Genomic DNA, 25,927 nt, shown 5'->3' with positions numbered 1-25,927 from the left:
GTAGACCAGGCTGGTCTCGAACTCACAGAGATCCGCCTGCCTCTGCCTCCCGAGTGCTGGGATTAAAGGCGTGCGCCACCATCGCCCGGCTACAAGGCAACTTTTTAATTGATCATTTTACTTTCTCACTAGGATTTATTACTGATGGGAACTCCTTTCTTCTGGGCAATGTTCTGCTTCGCCAGCTTCGCGTTCCTAATAGCACACTCTTCCCAGTATCTCTCCACGAACCAGAGACCTCACAGCCCCAGCATCAGGAGGACAGAGAGAACTATGGGGTCGGCTGGGCGCCCCCTGATACAAACATCACAGAAACTGACAGTATTTGGCATTATCAGAATCAGGAGCTAGTGGGAGGCTATCCCATCCAGGGAGAGTTCGCCACTTACTCGGGAGGAGGATACGTTGTGAGGCTTGGAAGAAACGCCAGTGCTGCAGCCAGGTGAGTCTGTGCCCTGCCTGAACAAGAGGCCCATCTCAGGACAGCCGGGCATCTGGGCCCAGCTGAGACATTCCAACAGCCATTGTAAGACTTCTGTACTGTCTCTAGTACATACATGCGCACACTTCCATTTTACACTTCTAAGAAAATATATCATGTATTTATTATTATTATTATTTTGTGTGTGTTGGTATTTTGTTTGCATGTATGTCTGTTCATCAAATGTGAGCAGTGCCCTCAGAGGCCAGAAGAGGGCAGCGGATGCCCCAAGACTGGAGTTACAGATTGTTGTAAGCTGCCATGTGGCTGCTAAAATTGACCCTGGGTCCTCCGGAAGAGCAGCTTGTGCTCTTAACCACTGAGCCATCACTGCAGCCCCTGGAACTAGAGCTTTAAGTTTAAAAATTTCCTGGTCCACTTTGAGTTACAAATATGTTTTGGCAATTTGAAAAGAAAAAAAAGAAAAGACCATTTTTAATCTGAAAAGAGATTTTCGATTCAATTCTAGGGGTAGCTGAACTCAGGTGGTTCTATCTTAGCCACACGTAGTCTTCAGATATCAATGGGAACATTACCCTTTGTGAACCATGATGTGAAACATCACCCCACAGTTCGAACGCCCGAACTAAACTGCCAAGGATTTACAGAGTGATTTGATCCAGGAATCCTGAGAGTCTTTGCTATTGTGAATGAAAAAGTCTAAATTAAAATAATTGTTTTCTAGGGGGGCTGGAGAGATGGCTCAGAGGTTAATAGCATTGCCTGCTCTTCCAAAGGTCCTGAGTTCAATTCCCAGCAACCACATGGTGGCTCACAACCATCTCTTCTGGCCTGCAGGTATACACACAGACAGAATATTGTATACATAATAAATAAATATTTAAAAAATAATAATTGTTTTCTGACCAGGCAAGATGGCTCAGCAGGTAAAGATGCTTGCCACTAAGCCTGATGACCTGAGACAAAACCCACGTGACAGGAGAGAACTTCTGACCTCCATAGGATCACCATGATACACATACCCCAAGAAATGTAACAAAATTTTAAAATAAAACTTGCTTCAAAGCTATAGCAGCAAGGAACTGCTCTAAGACAACGTCAATTAAGTAAGGGCGTTTATACGTCCATGGTTCTTTCACCTCTTGCTACTGGATTGGTGTTGTGTGGAGTATTTAAAGTTTCAAATAGTAGTTGACGGAGTTTATGTAATTAATCCTGCCTTACAGATCAAACGCCAGACAGGGTCGCCTGAGTCTCTAACCTTGGTGTGTACACACCTGTGAACATCTTGTGTCTTAGTGTACCATCATGTCACCACCGCGAGAATTTGGGAGTTACAGGTCATGAGGTCTTTTGTTGGAGCACTAGGTCAAGAAATGTGGCTTCTCTAACAGCGCCAGGGTATTGTCCTCCATTTCAACACTGGGTGGAGAAAGTAGCTGCCTCTGTTTCCCTGTGTGTCCAGAGTTCTGCGGCACCTGGAACAGAGGCGATGGCTGGATCACGGCACCAAAGTCCTCTTCGTGGAGCTCACAGTCTTCAATGCTAACGTGAACCTGCTGTGTGCGGTGACCCTCATTTTGGAATCCAACAGTATGGGTATGGGGCCTCCTCTCCTTGCTCTACAAGCTGGCCATCTCAGGACCAGGCCTCCTTTACTGATCATTTATCATTCTTTCAAGTGAATTTAATTAGGATGATTACTCAGAAATATGATTTTTTTTAAAGGCAAGTAGTTCAACTAACAGCCTGTCTATATCCTACTCCCCAGAGGCTATTTTTAGTTTTAACTGGTATTCAACTTTTAATTTTTTATTCTTTTATTTGATTTTCTTTGAGACAGGCTCTCTCTATATTGCCCTAACTCTTCTAGAACTTTCTATGTAGACAAGACTGGCCTCAAACTCAGAGAGAGCTGTCTGCCTCTGCCTCCCAAGTGCTGGGATTAAAAGCATGGATCACCATGCTGGGCTTTCCAATTTTTTAAAGTGATGTGTATTCATGGATTTTTAGTTTTGTTCCTATATCTATAGAGAGGATTTAGCTTTTAAGCTCCTATACATCCCTAACATGAGCACACCTTTCCTCTCCCATCGCTTTCTTTCCTGTCTTCAGCTTTGAGCTTCCGCCACTGTCACAGTGGCATCTCACGGATGGCTACACACCAACTGGTACCTCCCTTTACAGGCCGTCTGTCTCGCCCCATCTCCCTTCCTCCTGTCTTCTCTGCCCTAGAACTGACTGACAGGTGGTCTGCCATTAACCACTGTGTCTAATGGGGAACTTTTCCCTCCCAGCCCAGCAGAACAAGCAGCTTCTCACCCTTCCCTCTGACTCAGTAGTTTTCCACCTTCCTAACGCTGCAACCCTTGGGTTAATGCATAACTATTCATAACCATAATTTTGCCACTGCCAATAAATCATAATGTAGTGAGAACCACTGTTCATAATGAACCTGAAGGCTTCCTGGGGTTCTTTAAAAGGTTTTGTTTAGCAGCCAAAGAAATGGGGCGGGGCAATGGAGCTTAAATCTTGAGATTTAGCTACACAAAGTAAGACAATTTTGTTCCTAAATGTACTTTCTGCTTACCATGGCAGTTCCAGTGTTCCGGGGCTGGTGCACAGAATTATGAAAGTTTATAAAACCATAGATCTTCACATTCTCACTGTCCTTTTTGGCTGTATCTGAAACCTTGCAGCCCCTCTGCATAGAAGCTTCTCCACATTCATGACATGTGGGTGCTTTCCGTTCTCATGCCTGCAGCCACTCTGAGTTGAAAAGTGGAACGCCTGTTGTCAATGGCCTGTCCCGTTAGCCGAGATCAACCATATGTATCCTTTCTCTCTCCCAACTTCAGTGAAACTGGCGTTTCTCCAGTAGCTTGCCATGGTTCAAATAAAGTCCTGGACAGTTTTGCAGGAAAGACTAAGTGGGGCGTGGAGACTGGAGTGTTTGAACCCAGCGGCAGGTGCCGCTCTGTGCCAAGGAGAAAAGCTTAGACTCTTGACCCCAGTTGTTCTTCTTACCAGGGACTTTCTTCACCTCTCTACGCCTCGACAGTCTGACTTCCCTCCAGTCATCCGAGAGGAGTTTTGCTTGGATTATCACACAAGTCAGCTACTACCTGCTTGTCTGTTACTACACCTTCATACAGGTGAGCCTATGTCAGACAGTCGCCAGGCGAACCCTCTCTGGCAGGATCCACGTCACGTGGTGCTACATTACAGTGGCTGTCTCAATCCTTCCTCAGGGCCTGGTTTCAGAGGTTAACAGATTTCCACCAAGTAGAATAGCTCATTCAGTTATGTCCAAAGAATGCGTCAATTTTTATATGTAGTTTTTTATCAAAAATATTTATTTTGTGTATATTTTGCCTGCATGTATCTATGTATGTGTGTATGTATGTGCACCACATGGCCATGGAATTCAGGTGTTGGCTCCCCTGGAACTGAAGTTACAAATGGTTGCCAACTACAATATGAGTATAGGGAATTGAACTCGGGTCCTCTACAAGAACAACCAGTGCTCTAAACCACTGAGCCATCTCTCCAGGCCCTAAAGGGCCTGTTTCTTAACCTTTATATAAAGTAATGTTAAGAAAATATGCTGGCAAAAAGAACTAAATAAGGAATTATTGTAAGTAGTATTTTATTGTCAGGCTTAATAGATGGGATCTTTAAAGCTTGTAAATTAGCTAGGTACACACAATTGTCTTATCATCTCCAAGAATGATTATGTCTGATAAAAGCTTCATTAGCAACCACCTTTCCTGTTATCAGTATCTGAGTGACTGCAGAGCTGTCCCACATCCAGAGTCCATGTGCTTTGCCTACTGAAGTCCCGCTGGCCAGACTACTTTCTTAGGGACATTCCCGGCTAATCGTCCAGACAATGGTGGTGACTCTGCTGTGTTACTTAGGGCTGTCGGCTGAAACGGCAGAGGTGGAAGTTCCTCACTAGGAAAAGAAACCTTCTGGACACGAGTATAATCCTCATTAGCTTCAGCATTTTGGGGCTCAACATCCAGAGCCTTTCTCTCCTTCATAAAAACATGCTGCAATATCGCCGTGACCGGGACAGGTAAGGGACCTGAGGCACACGGGCATGGCACCCCATGCTAAGGCTTCCTCCTCTTCCACTCCCCCACCAGATCTGCTGTATTTGGATAATGAAAGTTAAACTAGAACTTGGACTTGTGCTCACAGCAGAAAAAAAACACTAGCCGGGTGGTGGTGGCGCACGCCTTTAATCCCAGCGCTCAGGAGGTAGAGGCAGGTGGATCTCTGTGGGTTCGAGGCCAGCCTGGTCCACAAGAGCTAGTTCCAGGACAGGCTCCAAAGCTACAGAGAAACCCTGTCTCGAAAAAAAAAAAAAAGATATTTGCCATTTGCACTAGTCCTGCTGAGATGCTCTGTGGCACTCAGGTGTCTGTAGAAGATAATGCACTTAAGTTTCAGAGCAAGGGCTTGGAACTGGGGTTTCTTTGTATGCATAAAGCCCAAGATGAAATAAATACCATCCTTAAAAAAGGATACAAACCCAGAGCAAGACACAGCTTCCCAACAAGAAGTGGCTATTTTCAGGCATTTTCCCCTATTACCCTTATCAGGCTTTTTGAGCACTTTTAGATCAAGTATTTCCACAGCTAAGGGCCTGAGACCTAAAACCTTTCCGAAGCACTGTCCCAAGCAACAGTGTTGAACTATCTACACTGGGATAATGGGTTTGTGTAGCCTAAAGGGTTGTGCCAGCTGAGCTCCAGGCTGCTGTGTGGCACTGCCTAGGCCAGAGGTTCTCAATCTTTCTAATGCTGTGACCCTTTAGTACAGTTCCTCATGCTGTGGTGACCCCCCAGCCATAACGTCATTTTCATCACTACTTCCTAACTGTAGTTTTGCTGTTTTGAATCGTACTGTAAATATTTTGGAGATAGAGAGGTTTGCCAAAGGAGTCATGACCCACAGGTTGAGAACCTCTGGCCTGAGACCTAAAACCTTTCCAAGGCACTGGCTTAGCCTTAGGCAACGAAAGATGTGGTTGCCAGCTTGCTTATAGCTACAGGAGTCTCTCCAAGTAAACTGGTTGCTGTGGCATAAGATTCTGTACTTTACACAACAGAACTGAACTGGGGGGCAAATCTCTCACCCCTTCTTACTCAGGACATGACAGCTCACTAGTGTCTCTCTGCTGTCAGAGAACACAGGACTGGCAGAAACAGACCAGGATGAGGGCACGTGTCCTTAGGCTAACTCTCCTTTTGTGGTTCAGCACTGACAACAGTGGAGGCTGGGAAGAAATCAGCTAGGAGCTGCTTTGGAAGGCTTTTCAGGATAGCTCCCAGCCAAGGGGCCATGCTGGAAAGCAGTTCACTGCACTGGGTGTCTGACCTAGCAGAAGGAACTCAGTCGCGAACCTTTTGTAGAGGAAGCCCCGGTGGGGTGGTGGCGGCTCCTGCCTCGGGCTGAGTTGGCTTCCCATGGTTACAGGTTCATCAGTTTCCACGAGACACTGAAAGTGAACTCAGCTGTCACTCACCTCATGGGCTTCCTGGTTCTGTTGGCAACTGTGCAGCTGTGGGACATACTGCGACACAATGCCCAGTTCCAGCTCATCAGCAAGACATTGAACAAGGCCTGGGATGAGGTGGTTGGCTTTATACTGCTCATCGTGACCCTGCTGAGCAGCTATGCCATGACTGTAAGCCCCAAAGCCCAGCATCTTCCCCAAGTGCAAGTCCTGTCTGTGCCCTCAGAAAACATCACTGTACATAAAACCATCAGATTAGCAGTGGGTTTTTAGAGAAAAGGTCAGATGGGAAAGCTGGATTTAGTCATATTCCATATTTAATGTCTTTATTTTTAAAGAATTTTTTTGGCCAGGCGGTTGGGGGGCACACCTTTAATCCCAGAACTTGGGAGGCAATGGCAGGTGGATTTTTGCGAGTGTGAGGTCAGCCTGGTCTATAAAGCAAGTTCCAAGTTCCAGAACAGCCAGGACTACACAGAGAAACCCTGTCTCAGGGGGAAAAAAGGAATTTTTAAAACATTTTTTAAGATTTATTTATTTCTATTTTATGTGCATTGGTGTTTTTGTCTGCATGTATGTCTGTGTGAGGGTCTCAGATCCCCTGGAGATGGAGTTACAGATAGTTGTGAACTGCCATGTGGGTGCTGGAATTGAACCTGGGTCCATCTGGAAGAAAAGCCAGAGCTCTTAACCACTGAGCCATCTTTGGCTCAGTATTAAAGACAGCCCCTTATTTAATGTCTTAAACCCAGATGTTTGTGATGTCTCTAAGATACAAACAAAGCAACATCAGCTGTAATATGAAGATCAGATAAATTTTGCAGTCACAGTGACTTGAATGGCCACGTGGAATTTCCACTGCTTCTGTTAGGCACCTCAGGGCAGAAATGCTATTACCACTGACTGGCCTTTCTCCTGTTCAGTTCAACCTGCTGTTTGGATGGAGCATCTCTGACTACCAGAGTTTCTTCAGCTCCACAGTGACTGTTGTTGGCCTCCTGATGGGAATTTCTAGCCACAAGGAGGTAAGATAAATGATAGACAGACAGACTGACAGATATAAAGCAGAAGCAGCCTCTTTTCCTTTCAGATTCATGTTTTGTTTAGCAGCTTTAACTAGTGGGATGGGATGGTCGCGTGTTAAGCAAGTTCTCACTGTACAGTCTAAGAACCTACACCCTTTGCCCTTGTCTCAGAGGAATGCCTGTGCACGACACCGCAGTACTCACCAGCTGTTGCTTCCTAAGCATTTGTGCCCCTTCCCTCCTCCGCTTTCCCCGCACCCTCAATCCACTGCCAAGGACACCTGGCCAGAACAGCACAAACTGCTGATGCACTCAAAGGTCCTCTGAAACTGTGTGACGGAAGTAACCAAAGGTAGTGCCGGAAAAAAACACATTAGATCTTTTTACAGTTAACACATGTTGTGGAGTATTATTTTAAGATGTGTTACATTCATGTACGCTGTGGAATATTTGTTCAATGAGGCAAAGATGTGTTGCATTCTTTTATGTTACATTTGTTTAACTCTGTGAAGCTGTGTTACTTTGCCTGCCTAAAACACCTGATGGATCGATCTAAAAAGAGCTGAACGGCCAATAGCAAGCCAGGAGAGAGATAGGTGGTGCTACCAGGCAGAGAGAATAAAATAGGAGATATCTTGAAAAAGAGAGCAAGGAACAAGGAAAGGAGGAGAGGAAGACACCAGGGGCTAGCCATCCAGTCAGCCATGGAGTAAGAAGGAAACAAAGACATATAGAATAAAGAAAGGTAAAAAGCCCAGAGGCAAAATATAGAAGAGAAATAGGATAATTTAAGAAGACATGGCTAGAAACAAGCCAAGCTAACACTAGGCATTCATAAATAAGTCTCGGTGTATTTATTTGGGAGCTGGGTGGCAGGCCCCCAAAGAGTAAAAAAACCAACTACCCATACATCTTGTTGAATTTACTCCTCCCTGGCCCACATAAATCCTTGTCTTCCTGTATTACATTGAGGACAAGGTCCTTCACAAAAAATTACATTTGAGTTAGGTACACTGGTTACATTAAAATAATTATTAAAAAGGCACACAGTACCATAAGTATAATTTCACACAGAATTAAATAAATGAGCAAAGTGAAGGGGAAACTTCAAATAGGCATCTTATGAGGATTTGGGTCCTAATACTGAAGGGCTTATGTGACCAGGAAATTAGTGGAACTAGTGACACTTGTACAATTAATCACTCTGATGAGCCCTTGTCTTAGGGTTTCTGTGGCTGTGTTCAAACACCTTGAACAAAAGCAACTTGGGAGGGAAGGATTTACTTGGCTTTTATACTAGTCCAGTGACAGAGGCCAAGACCTGAACTCAAGCCCTGCAGGACCCTGGAGGAAGGTGATACAGAGGCCATGGTTTTGCTCAGCCTTTCTTAAAGAACCCAGGGCCACCTGCCCAGAGTGGTACCACCCACAATGGGCTAGGCCATCCCTCATCAATCACTAATTAAAAAAAACCTCAATCTGACCAATGACTTTGGGATGAACCCTTGCAAGTAAAGATATATGGACAAAAGGATATACTGTGTGACTCACTGTCACACTGCAGCTCCTACGTCAAGATGGGCGATGGCAAGGGCTGAGGACAGACACGAAGGATGGGGAGATGAATGGTATGGAGATGCATGCTGTGAAAGACTAAATAGAAATAAAGCTGAAAACGCTCTCTAGACTTCCCCACAGCCTAATCTATGAACACATTTTCCCCTCTCGGATGATTAGTGTTTTGTGGGTCAAGCTGACATAAAGCTAGCAAGCACACCAGTGATTCAAAGGTTACTGATTAGATAAGTTAAATCAACAGTTTTTTCCCAAGAAAAGATGCAACTGCTACTTGCTATACTCGTGATGGTTGTAGCTGCATTCACAATTCATTGGTTAACAGGCCTTAGTAGCAACAATCAATAGCCCAACAGCAAAGGGCGGGAGTGGGGTGGGCAACACCATCTGTTAAAAAGAACACCTTAAAACGATAAGTATAAAGCCAGGTGGTGGCGGCGCATGCCTTTAATCCCAGCACTCAGGAGGCAGAGGCAGGAGGACCTCTGTGAGTTCGAGGCCAGCTTGGTCTACAAGAGCTAGTTCCAGGACACGCTCCAAAGCTACAGGAAAATCCTGTCTCACAAAAACAGGGGAAAAACAAACAAAAAACCCAAAAAAACAAAAAACCAAATAAACTAATTATAGAAACCATCCTCATAAGACCTAAATTTAGAGATCTATGCAGAAAAGCAAAAGAGGACTTAACTATCAGCACTCACAACCTTCAAGGCCACGATGGGAGGAAGCATATTAAGTCAGTTTCCCTCCTCTTTCCAAAGCCTTGCAAACCCTACCACAGCTACCTCAGCCAAAAGCCAGTTTCATCATCCCTTCCGGTATACATTTATTCTTCCCATATGCATGCTACCCCAAGCTTTTGTGTTCATAGACGTATTTTTTCAGAATTGCCCAAAACATAGCTGGGATTTGAGTCATAATTCTATTAACTGTTTTTTCTTGTAAAAGCTGTGCAATCAAATTTTAACAACCTTATTCATGTTATTTTCCTTTGAATCTTTTTCTCCCCTAGTTTCTTCAGATTCAAATGTGTGCTCAGAAATTGTAAACTCCAAAAGGTGTTACTGTCTTTCCAGGTTATTGCTCTCTACCCAGTCCTCGGCTCCTTTCTGGTCCTCACTAGCATCATCTTGATGGGACTCGTGATCATTAATCTTTTTGTTTCTGCCATTCTCATTGTCTTTGGAAAAGAAAGGAAGGCCTTTGAGGTGAGTAACTGGCCCAGTATGAACAATTAACTGTCATGATTTCCTGTAACTGAAACTTTTAATGATGCTTTAAGACAGTGGTTCTCAACCTTCTTAACGCTGTGACCCTTTAATACAGTTCCTCATGTTTTAACTGTCATGATTTCCTGTAACTGAAACTTTTAATGATGCTTTAAGACAGTGGTTCTCAACCTTCTTAACGCTGTGACCCTTTAATACAGTTCCTCATGTTTTAACTGTCATGATTTCCTGTAACTGAAACTTTTAATGATGCTTTAAGACAGTGGTTCTCAACCTTCTTAACGCTGTGACCCTTTAATACAGTTCATGTTGTGGCGACCTCCCCACCGTAAATTTATTTTCGTTGATACTTCATAACTGTAATCTTGTTACTGTTGTGAATCCTAATGTAAATCTCTGTTTCCCAATGATCTCAGGCAACCTGTCACAGGTTCGTTTGATCCCAAAGGGGTTGTGACCCACAGGTTGAGAATCACTGCAGGCATGGTGGCACACACCTCTAATCCCAACATTTGGGAGCAGAGACAGGAGTCAGAGTTCAAGGCCCCATGACATTACAAACTGGCATAATGCACAGATCAGCACATTCCCTTTAGTGGTCTAAGTTACTTTCTGAGGAAAACAAATTGCCAAGACATAAACAGCTGGTCTTCAACCATTCGTTAGACATTCCTAATATCTGGTGGTAACTCGTCACTATTTACTATATATTTAGGGGTGTTTGGAGTGGCATCTTTGGTACTTTAACCTACAATCGCAGGTCACTTACTTTTCCATTTTTGTCTTCAAATACTCAGAAAGAACCTACACTGACAGATATATTACTACAGAAGCTCTCAAGCTTGTTAGGAATCGGCCAGCAGCAGAATCCTTCATCTGAGAAGCATGCTGACAACACTGGGTATTGACATCCGTGTCTTAAGACGAACGATCTTAATCTCACTGTTGCTTAGGGTAGCTTACATTTTACTGCATTACTGATAATACTTTACATCTTATGACAGAAGTAACACTTTGTGTTAGTGAAGAATCCGAATCCCATTGTTTCCAAAACCTTGCTGAGGGACTTCAGCAGTGTAGTAAGGAGAAGGATACCCTAAGGACATAGCACAATCCAGCCACACTGCCAACCAACAGGTAACAGAATGCTCACCACTCATGCCAAGAGTGAGCACAACTGCAGTTTACCTAAAATACAGCTCAAACCCAGGGATTGAAATGAGCCCAACAGCCCCTCACACCTGTCCTAAGGGAGAGGAAAGTGAAGGCTGGATCTGGCTTATATACTGATATGGATCACCTGGTAAAATAGTCTCCACTAAAATCCATTCATTTGACCAACGCTAGAGAAAGCAGGACACAGGATCTTTATTAGCAGCTACTGAGACAAACCAATCAAAAACAGTGAAGTTGCTTGAAACAGGTACATACAGAAATATTATACATAAACAAAAATCTCATCTTCCAGTCCTAAAGCTAACCTCCCAAGGTTGGCCTTGGCTAGGGGCAAAGAAGCACATAAGTTACCATAATAAAGAGTCGCATCCACCCAGGAAAGCAGTGAGCTACAGCAACATGGCACCAAAACTTAAGATATCAGCTTGAAAAGATGCCTTAATTGTAAGTATTCAAATGAAAACAGGTATCCCCCTTTCCTGTAGGCTTCCAGAATTGAGCACTTCTATTAAGGCAACTGGAAGCCCACCCTAGGCTTGGATAGAGACCTATGCTTCCTTCCTAACATGCCATGGGGAAAAACAAATTTCCATAGTGCTGCTCGTTCCTAAAAGGGAAACACAGCACTCAAAGTAAAGCAAAAGGCCACAGAGGGCTCCCTGAGAATCCAGTAGAACTAAGAGAGAGCTTTTCCAAACAAACTTTGCAACTGGATCCAGGTGAAACAGTGCCCTGCAGCAAGAAGTAGTGTATGTCAATGAGAGGGGCCCCACCTCCAGGAACCGTGACAGTGGCTTCCAGAGCCATCTAACTCATTTGAAAAAACACACAGTGGCCTTGCTTCTCTCTACAATCACCCCCAAGCAGAGGATGCATTTACAAGCCGAGGCTGAGACACGTCATAGGATACTCTCCCATGGACAGCACCTTTGGCACCTCTACCCACAGTACATCCCTTCTCACTCCTTTGGGAATGGAATGGTCAGGAGAGAACCAAGGATCCATGTGACAGACAGACAGGCAAACAGCCACCAGAAGCCAACTGCTCCAGCCAGAGTCTCTAGATGTTAGTCTCTCAGTATCACTAGAGAATTGGAAAACAACAAAACTGGTAGAGCAGCAGGAGAGCCCCAAGGAAGAACGCTCGGTGATGGTTAACAGATGAAACGGAATTTCATGGAGATTCATTGTTACAAGAAAGAACTGTTCAGTCTCAACTTCCAGAATCTGGACGTTGCCTGGCTTAAGAGACCTATGTTTTCTTTTTCAGTTCCTCAAATCTGCGGGAAAGATCATCAAAGTCTATGTCTTCTGATGCTGAGGTACTGGCTCCAGCAGATGCAGTTGGGAGTGTGTCCGGCACAGATGGCAACTCTGGCAGTACAAAGTTGTTGTAATTATCCATGGGTCTGGAAGGGGGCTTTGTAGGAGCTTCTGGCTTGGGTCCTAATTAAATCAGGGCAAAGAGTATAATGTTACAAATAGCAGAAAAATGACTCAGCCACCCTTTGACACAAACACCCAAACTCCATAATCCCTTTTGGCAGAGGACAAAAAAGATCAAACTGCTGGAGAGGCTGGGGATGTAGCTCAGTTAGCAGAGTATTTGCCCAGCACACACAAAGCTCTTGGCTTTACACCAGCAATGCATACAACTGGGTATGGTGGTTTACTCCTATCATGGCCAGCACTAGGGTAGTAGAAGCAAGAGGATAAGGAAGTCCGAGGTCCTGTTAATACTGGTACTATTTGATGTGAGCATCCATCTGTATAATGTCTTCCAGTTTGCTTTTTTTCTTTTCCTTCCCTTTCAATGCTGGAGATCAGATCCAGGGACTTGTACATGCCAAGTAAATGCTCCACCTCTGAGCTTAGGGCCAACTTCCCAGTGCTGGTATTGGAGATGCAGCACTACACCCGACCTCTCTGATTTAAATGTGCACTCCATTTTTTAACTTATTGAACAACTGCATAAACATGCTTACTTTATGAAAATTCACCCTTACTGTTTGTGTCTATTTTGCCCTCTGTGCTGGGTAGTTTTATATCAACTAGACACAAGCTAGGATCATTTGAGAAGAGGGAACTTCAACTGAGAAAATGCCCCCTCCGGAGGCCCAGCCCAGTGGGGTCTCCCCTAGGTAGGTGGTCCTGAGTGGTATAAGAAAGCAGGCAGAACAAGCCATGAGACTAAGCAGGTAAAGAGCACTCCTCAATGGTTTCTGCTTCAGTTCCTGCCTCCAGATTCCTGCCCTAACTTTGACAATGGACTATGATATAGAAATGTAAGAAAAAGAAACCCTTCCTCCTCACATGGTTTTAATATGGTGTTTATGGTGGGTTTGCTTTTTTTGCTTTGTTTTGTTTTTTTGGTTTTTTGAGACAGGGCTTCTCTGTAGCTTTGGAGCCTGTCCTAGAACTCGCTCTGTAGACCAGGCTGGTCTCAAACTCACAGAGATCTGCCTGCCTCTGCCTCCTGAGTGCTGGGATTAAAGGTGTGCGCCACCACTGCCCGGCCAATCATGGTGCTTTATTACAGCAACAGAAGGCTAGCCTAACTGAGACACTAATATATCACTTTAAAAAACAGCTGGGGTGGGGGCTAGAGGGATGGCTCAGTGGTTAAAAGCTTTTCCAGAGGACCAGCACCCACACAGCCACTCAAAACAGTCCTAACTCCAGTTCCAGAAGACCCAATATTCTCTTCTGGTCTCCAGGGGCACTGCATGCACATAGTGCATAGACATACATACACCCATATACACAAAATAAGAAAATAATTTTTTTTAAAAATGAGGAAGGGCTGGAGAGATGACTCAGCCATTAAGAGCACATGCTACTTTTCCAGAAAACCCAAGTTTAGCTCCTAACACACATGTCAAAACCACCTGTCAAGCCAGGTTAGGGGGGCACATGCCTTTAATCCCAGCACTTGGGAGGCAGAAGCAGGTAGATATCTGAGTTTGAGGCCAGCCCTGTGGTCTACAGAGTGAGTTCCAGGACAGCCAGGGCTACAGAGAGAAACCCTGTCTTAGAAAACCAAAAGAGAGAGAGAAAGAGGGAGGGAGGGAGGGAGGGAAGAAAAAAACCACCTGAAACTGCAGCCTTAGAGGGCCCTCCAGCCTCCATGGGAATCTGTACTCATGTGTATAAACCCACATACATATACATAATGAAAAATAATAAAAATTTACTTAAAAAAAAACTTAAATGACTAAAAATAAAACACAGTCTTGGAAGATTGGGGTTAGGAAAAATATTTATGTTTCAAAGCAAGAAGTCCTGGGCTCTGTGTTAGACAAATTATAATTGAAAAGAGGACATGGACCATGATAGAATGCCATGGCCATGGAGAGAGGAACAGGAAAAGAGAATCCAGCATCCTTGAAGCTTTGTGAAATACACTTACCAACAATCTGTGCAGAAGAGACATTTTTATCACCATTAATGTCATCAACCTGCAAAACACGATTGTTACCAAAGGAAAAGACAATGAACAACATCTTTAGACAAAGTACTAATACTGGTACCAGCTCCTTTATTTTCCAAAAGCTAAGCTGTTCACCAAAAGCAACAGAATTTGCTCCTAAGAAAATGCCTCCTAGTCTCTCTGAACCACAGACACCATACCAACCTCTGACCTGCCAGGCAAACAAAGAAAAAGTCTTACCACACTGTGACACTTTTCAGCTTCCAGGAAAAGCAAACTAGTAAATCTACAAGAACCAAGGCCTCAAGGACTGGTGAACTGTTGACCATGTTTTGATACATGGACTACTAAAGCGTGAGAAAGACTCAGCTCCAGGAGAAAACATATCAACTAGAGATGAAAACCAATGGGAAGAATGATCAGAGAGAGCTTCCTAGGTGAGCAATTTACATAGCAAATCCATAGCAGCTTGTTTTCTAAGTAAACCATATGGAACAGCCCCCAAAGGCATGGATATATGGGTCATGTATGTACGTATATCCAAGACTGGCAGGAAACAAGTAATTGTGAAGCAGAGCTGCTGTTACAATCATAGTTCAAGGCATCTTTACTACATGAGCCATTTACCCATCACCCCAAACCCCCAAGCTCTAGGGACTGCACCTACACGACAGACACACACCTTACCACTCAACTACTTCCCAACAGTTTTTTTAATTTTTATTTTGCAACAAGGTCTTCAATTTGCAATCTATCTACTTCAGTTCCCAAGCTGTTAAGATTACTGGCCTGTGGCAGAGGTTTGCTCTATATAAGTTCTAACTATAAGAATAAACTGTGAAGCCAACGCTACAGGCCAAAAATGAGTGACTGGACATTTTTGGTTAAGACAAATACTGTTACTATTGTTCCCCATGAATGTTGAAAACTTAAAAAAAACTGCTACTTTAATAAATATATTATAATATCAAATTACAGTAACTCAATGTGATTCTCAGACTAGTTAGTGCAACAAATATATCTATATTTAGTATCTTGAGTAGACCAGGCTGGTCTCGAACTCACAGAGATCCGCCTGCCTCTGCCTCCCGAGTGCTGGGATTAAAGGCGTGCGCCACCATCACCCGGCTACAACTTTCTTTTTTACTTTTTTTAGATGGGCTCATGTAGTCCAGGCTGACCTTGACTCTTGATCCTCCAAAGTGTTGAAACTATAAGCATGTGCCACCATGCCCATTTGAGTACTATAACTTCCTAAGAGCAGCTCCTTCCTGATTCCTGGCTTCGGTGCCAACATAGCAAGCCCACCACAAATGCCACCAACAGCGCACCACATCTCCAGGGCAGTATAAAAGCAACAAGGAATCCCAAAGCAAGAGCAACACCCATACTAAGTTGATCAAAAGTTTGCCTTCCCTGTTGTTATTATTTTGCTCTCTTCATGGGATTCACTCTCCTGCCGTTTATCAAAGAGGCTCAGGCACTTACAGACTCATACGATGGGGGAGTTGCTGGTATCTGAGGTGGGTGAATGTTAGGAAAGGCCTGGTAAGTCCCCACTGGCAATCCACTGAAATCCGACTGCAAGAGAAAAGCAGTATCAGAAACCCTGCTCCCAATCTGTAACTTCTGTATGGGATGGGAAGAAGTATGTGTGAATACACACAGTATGTAAGTATGTATGTATGTATGTATGTATATGTATCCTCAGAGGAAAGAAAGGCTCAAAAGGATGACATGTGATCAGAAAGACTACAAGCTTAAAGATCTACTACAACGGTTATTCCTCAAATACCACATCAAGTGCTTCAATGTCTATCTCCAAGGAAAAAAATCGAAACACTTTCTTGTTAGAAATAACCTACTGTAAAAATGACATCCGGTCAACGAAGGTTTTTCAGCCTGATAATAAATGGAAGTTCTTCATTTTCAGAAAGAAAACAAACAAACAAAAACTACTAGCATTACTGCAACAGGTACCCAGATGTTTAGTAACCTTTTCCTACCACTATCTTTAGATTGCTCTACTTCGGTACTTGCAGCAGACACCAAGGACTTTCCTCAATCTGATATTGTTCCTCAATACACTTGCTTGGTTACTCAGCTAATACAAATATTCTTTTTATTCTGTATTCCTCACAACCTACAATTCCTCAATGTGTTTATAGAGACCATATGTCCTCTTCTGCAACATTTTCTAAAGCTCACATCCACACTTTCTTTAAATACACATACTTACTGGTCCCTTTGGCAGTGGATATGAGAAGGGAGCATTTGGAGTGGGCATAGGCATGGGCATGGGCATTGGCACTGTTCCATCAGGTCCACCAACAGGGGCTGTGAACCCGCCCCCTCCTCCTCTTCCAGGACCACCTTTCTTCACATCATCTGTAAATCCAACATCAATAAGGTCTGTCTCCACCCCAGCAGGAGCTTCTGCCTAAGAAACAAACACAAGTACTTAATCCAGGTCCACAGGAATGCTCCCTAGGAGAGTCTAGGGATACACACATAAGCATGAAAGTTGTTTACTCTAGAGTGCTCACAATTTCAGCACCTGCAGGGCATGTGAAGGAGGTGGGGAAAACACTACACTGCAATGCTCCACCATAGCCTCAGACAATTCCCAGGGAACAAGGGAGCCTACAAAGGTCTCTAAGAGAAGGAAAAGTGATGGAGGAAGGCCATTGGTTAATTAAATAAAGAAGCTGCTTGCCCTGATAGGTTAGAACATAGGGGGAGGAGTGAACGGAGCAGAATGCTGAGAGGAAGAGGAAGTGAGCTCAGAGACTCAACAGCTCTCCTCTCAGGGGCAGACGCCTCAGAGAGACACGATGTTCCACTCTAGCGGGCAGAGGCGAGAGCTCTGCTCTCTGAGGCACCCGTGATGAAGCTCCGACTCAGGATGGACGTAGGCTAGAATCTCCCGGTAAGCGCACCTTGGGGTGCGACACACATGATTGGAAATGGGTTAGTCCAGGTGCGAGAGTTAGCCAAGAAAAGGGCTAAAGCTAAAGAGCCAAGCAGTGTTTAAAAGAATGCGGTGTCCGTGTAATTATTTCGGGGCATAAGCTAGCCGGAGGCGGCCAGGGTGCTGGGGAGCAGCCCCACCACTCATATTACTACAGATGGCGCCCAACGTGGGGCTCGAACCCACGACCCTGAGATTAAGAGTCTCATGCTCTACCGACTGAGCTAGCCGGGCAGGCGGCCGGGGTGCTGAGGACTCAGCCCCGCTGCGCCTATTACTACAGAAAAGAGCAGAATGTAAAGATTTTAAAACACCCTGTCCTAGACAGATTCAGAAAGAAAATGCCCCAGGAAGGAATACTTTCTTCCACCGAGGGCCAGTTCTGATGGAACACTCAGGTATGCTTCTACACACTAATGCTCGGGGGGGAGAGGGTTGGAAGCTGCTATCCATCCTGGGGGTGTTTCTGTACAGGAGGTTTGCTTAGCTTAAGAGCTTCTACCACACCACACTAAGTTTAACTGTTGAAGCATTTATATTCCGGACAGAGAATCTGTAAACATGCATCCCCACAATCAGCTTTTGGACCATTACCTGCACACAGCACAATAAACGAACCACATAGTGTAGTTGGTATTTTTTACTCTTTATAGGCCCACTGCCCAGCTCCCCAATAACTACTCAAGAGACTTATTCTTACTTATGAATGTCTGCCCTTAGCTTGGCTTATTTCTAGCCAGCTTTTCTTTTTTTTTTAATATTTATTTATTATGTATACAATATTCTGTCTACATGTATGCCTGAAGGCTGGAAGAGGGCACCAGACTTTTTTCCAGATGGTTGTGAGCCACCATGTGGTTGCTGGGAATTGAACTCAGGACCTTTGGAAGAGCAGGCAATGCTCTTAACCTCTGAGCCATCTCTCTAGCCCCCTAGCCAGCTTTTCTTAAATTATCCCATCTACCTTTTGCCTCTGTGCTTTTACCTTTCTATATACTATATACCTTTCTTTACTTCTTACTCTGTTGCTGGCAGTGTTCTGGGTGGATAGCCCCTGGTGTCCTCCTCTCCTTTTCCTTCTCTTCCTCCTCCCTCTATTCTCATTCTCCTCTTTCTTCTTCTGTCTGGCAGTCCGCCTATCCCTCTCCTGCCTGGCTATTGGCCATTCAGCTCTTTATTAAATCAATCAGGTGTTTCAGACAGGCAAAATAACACAGCTTCACAGAGTTAAACAAATGCAACATAAAAGAATGCAACACATCTTTGCATTATTAAACAAATATTCCATAGCATAAACAAATGTAACACATCTTGAAATAATATTTTACAACAATGTAGCCAAGTTTTAGGTATTACAATTTCTTCAAACTTGCTGAAAGGTAAAAATAATATGCTTTTACGTTTCTGTCAAGATTGTGCATTCTCAAGATGCCTTCATTCATTCATTCAATCTCATGCTTTAAGTGTGAGATTTGCAGGTATACTTATTGTTAAGAAGGCACTAGCAGAACAAAGGTTTACTCACTCAAATCCAGCTAGCATAAATAATACCCTCATCAAGCAGTCCTACACGGGGACTCATTTTCCTTTGTGCTCTGGCATAAACTTACCATGACCACAGAGTCAGGTTCATAGGGTACATTGTAATTCTTGGCAATTTCAATCAGGTATCTTTCCACTAGGATTTTGGGTGGGGCTTCCACACTCAGTTTGTGCATTAGCTGTAATAAAATATTACTGTTAAGAAGCATCTGTACAACAGTCTAATCCAAACTTGTTACTTTTAAAAAACTAATTCCTCGGGGTTGGGAGGAACTAAGCTCGGTGGTAGAGTGTGCTTAAGTCCTGGGTTCGGTCCTCAGTACAGAAAGGAGAAAAGAAAAGACAAAAATAACAAAAAAGACCAAAAAATAAATATATTAGTTCCTCTCATTACTAGTAAAATTGGAGAAGAATAAAGATAAACTATTTTTTTCCAGTCAGAAGGCACATTGAGACCCATGCTTTTCTCACCCTCTCTAGCTGCATATGAGATAGATACAAGAACAACACTAATGCCATTCCCATTTCATTCATCCAACCCTTCTTTCTACTTTCTTCCTGCCTTCATAACATACAGAAGACAGAAAAGACAAAAGCAAGCACCACAATCAGGTGTTGGGCAGCAAAAGAACCCGACTGTACTGCCGGCCACACAGCCATCCTCTGACCTTCATTATACTATAAAATACACCCCTCAACTAACTCAGCCATGCACCTGCACAACTTAAGCCCCTCTGGTAATAAAACTATCTTTCCCACTGGGTCCTGTTTACAAGTATGTTCTTTACCCTATCGTTCACAGTCCCAATCTGGTTGGTCCTGCACAGCTTGCCATATTCCTTGCTATATTTAGCACAGAGCTGATCAGCAACCTACAAAAAAGGAAGAAGAAAGAAAATTTTAACAGAAACCACTCCAGCTTCACACTTCCTATCAACATTAAATGTATCTTTATGACTAGGTTTAAAGAAACAATGCCTATGAAACCTTATTAAACAGACACTATTTATTCACTTACCCAGAAAGCAACAAGCTAACCACAAACACTATCGTTAAGCATGAAATACACAACAATGAGCTGAGCAAGGTGGCACACACCCACAATCCCTTTAACTAGGGAGGTAGAAGCAAGAGGATCAGTTCAAGGCTAGCCTGGGTTACATGAGATCTTTTTTTCAAAACTCCTCTCCCACCCTCCAAAAATAGTAAAATGATGATGAAGAAAAATACACACTATTCCTACTTTTAGGGAGTCTTAAAATCTCTGTGCAAATAATAGTATTAACAGTAAAAACAACGCAATAAAGGTCCTCCTGCTGCTAAGATAAACGCTCCTAAAGGAGCACATGCAAATCAGACCTGAGCAGAAAAGTGAGATGAAGTTGCCTCTGAAGAAAACAATGTTTTGTCAATATCTGAAAGATTATTAGAAATTAACTAAGCAAAGAGCTGGGTATAGTATCAAGTCTCTGTAATCCCTAATGGGAGGCAGAAGGAGGAGGAGCCCCAAAGTTTGAGACCAAGCAGGGCTACATCGTTAAGAAAGAAACATAACAAGTTAACAAGACCAGAAAGAAAATTGTTCTAGGGAAATGTGTAAAGGTCTCCTGGGACTAAACATGGTCAATACACAAACATGAAACACAGTCAGTGAGCCTATAGTATAGAACCTAAGAGTATAATAACAACTGAAGACCAGTCTGGCCTACAGAGTTAGCTCTAGGACAGCCAGGACTACACAGAGATACCCTGTCTTGAAATATTTAAAAAAAAAAAAAAAAATTTTTTTTTAGATTCAACAGTTAGCACATAAATCTACCTTTTAGAAAGTTGTTCAAATTCTCAAAACAGTATTTTATGCCATAAAGGTCTAAAAAGGAACAAAGCCTATTTTAAAACCAGGAGGAACAAGATAAAGATACCCAGTCAAATAAACAGACTTTTCTTTTTTGGTGTTTTTGTTGTTGTTGTTGTTTCGAGATCAGGCTTCCTGTAGCTTGGAAGCCTGTCCTGAAGCTAGCTCTTGTAGACCAGGCTGGCCTCGAACTCACAGAGATCCACCTGCCTCTGCCTCCCAAATGCTGGGATTAAAGGAGTAAACTACCACCGCCTGGCTACAAACAGACTTTTCTAATACCAAAAACTACAAATGCTGGGCATGGTGGCACATACATATTTTTAATCCCAGTACTCAGAGGCAGAGAAGGGTAGTTTTCTGTGAGTTCCAAGCCAACTAGAGTGACATAGTGAGACCTTGTCTAAAACAAAACAAAGCAAAAACAAAAGCCTACAGACATTATAGAAACTGCTTGTACTCACTATTTTCAACTCAGCCACTTCTGACTGAAGTCGAGGAGCAGCCCAGATCAGTGTAGACACAGATTCAGCCAGACCAGAATCTAGTTCCCTAAACAAAAAAATTATATATAACTTAACACCTTTAAAACCAACAAAATCATAGTTTTTATATCATAGACCAGATGACATCCAAAGTTATTTCACAAACTACACTGGCTTCAGGTAATTGGCATTTCAGCCTTTCCATTTCCCTGTTTGCTTCGGAAGAAACAAAAACTAAGTGACATGTTCAAGTCCTCAAAACCTCACACAAGCTGAACCAAGACTCAAACCTGGGACACTGGACTTCCAATTCTGTTTTCTTTTCACTAATGGCAAACAGATCCTTGGGAATGCCAAAGAACTGCTTAGTGTTAGCCTGCTGCAGATGCACACAGACTGAGAAAGTATTATTCCATTCTCAAATTCCACATTTGTTTAGCCTCTCAGGCAAGATATCTTACTTCATAGACTGGATAAGGCCAAACCGAGCCAGCAGCAGGTCACAGTACAGCTCCAGGATCTCCATGGCCTCCACAAGGTAGTCCTCCCGGATAATGTGCTCCACACGGATGCGTGCTCGCTCATCCTTTCCAGCAGCCAGGTAGTCAGCGATCTCCTTCCTTGCTTTCTGAGCCAATTCCGCTGGGACACAAACCCCATTCCAGTCACACAGCAATAATGCACTGGAACCTGGCCAGTTGGCAGACCTCCACCCAACAGAGAAGACTGGGAAGGTTCTACTGTAATCTACAGTATCCTAGCTCATACTCACTTACACATCTACTCTCATCATAGCTGCTCTAGAAGTCACCACCCTACATAGATGATCTAAGACACAGGCTAACATTTCCAACTCAGAAGCCAGAGTCAGGAAGGATACTTAACTACTCCACAATAGCTGCTAAACATCCAAGAGGTATTGGTTCCAGGATACCTATGGATATCACAACCAGAAGGCTGAAGTGCCTGGGACATATAAAATGGGACAGAATATGCAGACCATTTACGCTTAGCCTCCTGTATACTTTAAACCACACCTAGATTACTTTTTTTTTTTTCCGGTTTTTCAAGACAGGGTTTCTCTGTGGCTTTGGAGCCTGTCCTGGAACTAGCTCTTGTAGACCAGGCTGGTCTCGAACTCACAGAGATCCGCCTACCTCTGCCTCCCGAGTGCTGGGATTAAAGGCGTGCGCCACCACCGCCCGGCCACACCTAGATTACTTATACGTGTAATATAAATGCCTGTTACAATGTATTATTTTGGAATAACGACAAGAAGTCTGTACATACTCAATACATAGACACTTTTCTCTGAATATTTCTGATCCACATTTGTCTGAATTCACAGGTGTGGAACCCATGGATGCAGAGATTACAAATACAGAGGGTCGACATTACATCCCCTTCTGTGGTGGTTTGAAAGAAAATGTCCCCCAAAGGGAGTGACACTACTAGTAGTGGCCTTGTTGGAAGGAAGTGTCTCTGTGGAGGCAGGCTTTGAGGTCTCACATATGCTCAAGCCATACTTAGTGAAACAGACCACTTCTGGTTGCCTGCTCAAGATGTAGGACTCTCAGCTACCTCTCCAGCACCATGTCTGTCAGCACATTGTCATGTATGGACTGAACCTCTGAACTGTAAACCACCACAATTAAATGCTGCCTTATAACTCTTACATGACCCACATAAGAGTTGCTGTGGTCATGATGTCTCTTCACAGCAACAGAAACCCAAAGACACCTTCTCTGCAACGAAGTGTTTCAATTTAACTATATACAAGAGGCAGACATGTATCCTAACTGCAAAGCTATACAAGACTCCATAGTACTAGCCTGAAAGATCCTGAGAAGTAAGCTGGTAGCTTGTTTAAAAAAAAAAAAAAAAGACTAAAAGGGGGGGGGGATGCGCAGAAAGAGACATGACAGACACAGTACTCACTTTTTTTTTTCTCCAACAATTTAAGACGATTTATGACTAATCTCAAATTGACTCGTAAGCGCTCAGCTTTGAAGCCGGAGCCCAGCATGTTGTCCTGCTCCTTCTGGAAAAAGTAGCAGCACAAGAGTCCAAATTAGTTCAGAAACTAGTACTACTTAGAAACAGACTGTAACATAAACCAGAGTGGTTTCTTTCCTTTTTTCTTTTTAGTGCTGGGAATTGAACCAGAGCCATATGCATGTCAAGCACATATCTACCACTGAGGTATCCCCTCAGTCGCTAGGGATTTTCTAATACAACGATATGACCTTTTGTTTACATTATCATTTTACCATTGTTCAAAGAACTGACTGAATAGGAATAAGTGGACATAAAATCTGAAAGAATCTGGTGAAAGATAAAATTAGTATGTAGGTATTGGCCACAGGAATAGGGTGATTAAAAAGACAAGAAGGCCAGGCATGGTGACACACACCTTTAGTCCTAACACTCAGGAAGTCGAAGCAGGCAGATCTCTGTGAGTTTGAAGCCAGCCTGGTCTACATAATGAGTTCCAGGATAGCCATGGTCACAGCTACAGAGACAAACTGTCTCAAAAAACAAAACCCCAAACAACAAAATAAAGAGGCAAGAAGTACTCCTGCCACCCCACAAGAAAATTCTCAAAAAATGGTGGTCATTTAAAAAAAAAATTGCCAAATTTAAAGCAAAAGTCAAAATACCCTTATGTTAATTTCTCAAATATTGCTACTAAATTTGACCCTTTGATAAAAACTACTGTCTAGTATTACAAAAATATCAGTAGCATTTACTTAGGCACAGAGTTATAGGGGGGGTGAAGAATACAGGCAGGAACCTACTCTACAAAATTCTATAAGAGAACACTGTTTACCAAGATATGCACTGACAGCCATAAGAATCAACATAACCATCACAGAATGTCAGGACACACAACTGTGCATTGACCACTGTATATTCTATTTCAAGATAGCACAATTTCTATTTCTTAATTTTAGTTCTGGCCTCAAAACTTTAATGTTCACGTAGAAGCTAGATGTGACAAAGTAACCAAAAAAGATACAAATAAAACAGACAAAATGTACAAACACCAGGACTAGTATTTGTGTAAAAAGCGCTTTCAGAAGATAACAGAATATACTTCCTTCTGCAAAACTGCATCAAGAAAACTTCATACAACACTGAATAACTTGTATGTCACAAAATAACTTTCATCCATTATGCCAAATTATGTTCAATACATTCAACAAGTATTTATTGATTATGTGTCAGACTTTGGCTAGATGCTGAAAAATAAAGTGTTAAGTACAGCCTTTGACTCTCACAAGAAAATCATATTCTACTGAAGAAAAAAATTGTTAAAATCCAGCAGGCTATAGCAGTGTTTGAAAAGGATTATGATTCTAGAGTCTCTCAATTGGGAGTGACTGGAGACATCTTACATTGTCGTAACTGGAGGTGAAGTATTGCCCACTAGTGGGTAGAGGCCTAGGATGCTGTTAAACATGTAAGAATGAACAAGACAATGTCATTACAACACCTCCAAAACCTCAACAAAACCAAGACTGAGAAACCTACTGTAAATAAATGTCACAAATTCTTAGGACAATCATAATGAAAGGTTCCTCAGATAGCAAAGCTTAAGCTGCGTCCTAAAGAAGAAAACAGGTCTATGTAAAGGGAGAGTGAAAGCCTGGTGTGGTGGTACAAGCTGACACATCAAGACCCTGTCTCAAACGGAAAACCTCCCAAGTACAAGGAGTTGTATGTGTAAAATCCCAGGTTCCAGAGAACAAGGTTTCTGAGAGTTAGACTCCTGATACTCTAGCAGACTATGTGTTCACAAATCCAAACAGCATCTATATTTTTAGGCATTCATAAGCAGAGATGGATAGAAAGTAGGAAGAAAGAAATGCATTAACAACTACTATCATATATTTTCTAGTCACCTGCACTAAATCAGCCAGCAACTATGGGTAGAACTAAGAATAAAATTTAAATGCAAGTCAGGAGTGGCATCTATAGCCCAAACTGATGAAAGAGGTAGGAATCCTTGTGTCTTAAGTGTTCCAGCCTAGGCAGTCTGACCTACTCTGCAACTACCAAGGCCCAGATCCAGGGTGATATGTTGGCCCACTCAACATCCACCCCATCTGTGATTTGCTGGAGCACAGGAAGGAAGGGACGGGTCCTGCAGACTCAAAGCTACAAGTCTCCACAACACAGGGCAACAGCAAAATAATCAAGGGAAGTTTCAGCAAAGGCCCAGCATCAATAGTTCAATAGTGTAGCAGAAGCCAGAGGACTCAATTAGATCAATGATTCTCTGCAATCAACAGTTGCAAGTAAAGATATGTAGATAAAAGGGATTACAGCATGACTTATTGCATCACAATACAGCTTCCATGATGAGATTGGTTTTTTTTTTCCTTTCCTTTTTCCTCCATAACTCCAGTTCCAGAGAATATGGTTCCCTTTTCTGACTTTCACAGCTGTGCTCATGGTGCATTTACCTACATACAAAAATTACAAGAAAAAATTAAAAGAAACAAACAGAAATATTAGAAGAGTAAGAAACTTGATGTAGGGGGCTGGAGAGATGGCTCAGTGGTTAAGAGCATTGCCTGCTCTTCCAAAGGTCATGAGTTCAATTCCCAGCAACCACATGGTGGCTCACAACCATCTGTAATGAGGTCTGCTGCCCTCTTCTGGTC

At 43.0% G+C, this 25,927-nt stretch overlaps 2 protein-coding genes and 1 non-coding gene across 7 annotated transcripts in view; 1 reads left to right on the top strand and 2 right to left on the bottom strand.

Annotated features, from left to right (window-relative positions):
* The window catches only part of Pkd1l3 (polycystin 1 like 3, transient receptor potential channel interacting), a 61,266-nt gene extending 50,199 nt beyond the window's left edge, over positions 1-11,067 (top strand). The window contains exons 25-32 of the mRNA XM_013354452.2: positions 133-442; positions 1,908-2,041; positions 3,473-3,597; positions 4,363-4,523; positions 5,930-6,140; positions 6,893-6,994; positions 9,646-9,777; positions 10,596-11,067. Of these exons, the coding sequence (XP_013209906.1) occupies positions 133-442; positions 1,908-2,041; positions 3,473-3,597; positions 4,363-4,523; positions 5,930-6,140; positions 6,893-6,994; positions 9,646-9,777; positions 10,596-10,706 (1,286 nt within the window). The 3' untranslated portion in view covers positions 10,707-11,067. The remainder of the gene's footprint in view (positions 1-132; positions 443-1,907; positions 2,042-3,472; positions 3,598-4,362; positions 4,524-5,929; positions 6,141-6,892; positions 6,995-9,645; positions 9,778-10,595) is intronic.
* An 80-nt stretch (positions 11,068-11,147) lies between these two features.
* The window catches only part of Ist1 (IST1, ESCRT-III associated factor), a 21,554-nt gene continuing 6,774 nt past the window's right edge, over positions 11,148-25,927 (bottom strand). The window contains exons 2-11 of one of the 5 annotated variants that reach the window (XM_026778577.1): positions 23,196-23,298; positions 22,801-22,802; positions 21,719-21,899; positions 21,237-21,324; positions 19,706-19,789; positions 18,986-19,096; positions 16,644-16,844; positions 15,893-15,985; positions 14,384-14,432; positions 11,153-12,420 (exon numbers count right to left, since the gene is read on the bottom strand). In XM_026778577.1, the coding sequence (XP_026634378.1) occupies positions 12,227-12,420; positions 14,384-14,432; positions 15,893-15,985; positions 16,644-16,844; positions 18,986-19,096; positions 19,706-19,789; positions 21,237-21,324; positions 21,719-21,783 (885 nt within the window). In that variant the 5' untranslated portion in view covers positions 21,784-21,899; positions 22,801-22,802; positions 23,196-23,298 and the 3' untranslated portion in view covers positions 11,153-12,226. Of the gene's footprint in view, positions 12,421-14,383; positions 14,433-15,892; positions 15,986-16,643; positions 16,845-18,985; positions 19,097-19,705; positions 19,790-21,236; positions 21,325-21,718; positions 21,900-22,800; positions 22,803-23,195; positions 23,299-25,927 lie in introns of those variants that run through there. The other 4 variants (XM_013354834.2, XM_005345695.2, XM_013354836.2 and 1 more) reach the window with 4 other exon arrangements.
* Trnak-cuu lies at positions 17,537-17,609 on the bottom strand. The gene has a single exon. It is a non-coding gene; the product is annotated as a tRNA-Lys (tRNA).

This window comes from Microtus ochrogaster, chromosome 4 (assembly GCF_000317375.1).
Source record: "Microtus ochrogaster isolate Prairie Vole_2 chromosome 4, MicOch1.0, whole genome shotgun sequence".
Classification (NCBI taxonomy): Eukaryota; Metazoa; Chordata; class Mammalia; order Rodentia; family Cricetidae; genus Microtus; species Microtus ochrogaster.
The sequence above is the reverse complement of the archived record's forward strand: the minus strand, read 5'-3'. Positions and strand labels throughout refer to the sequence as shown.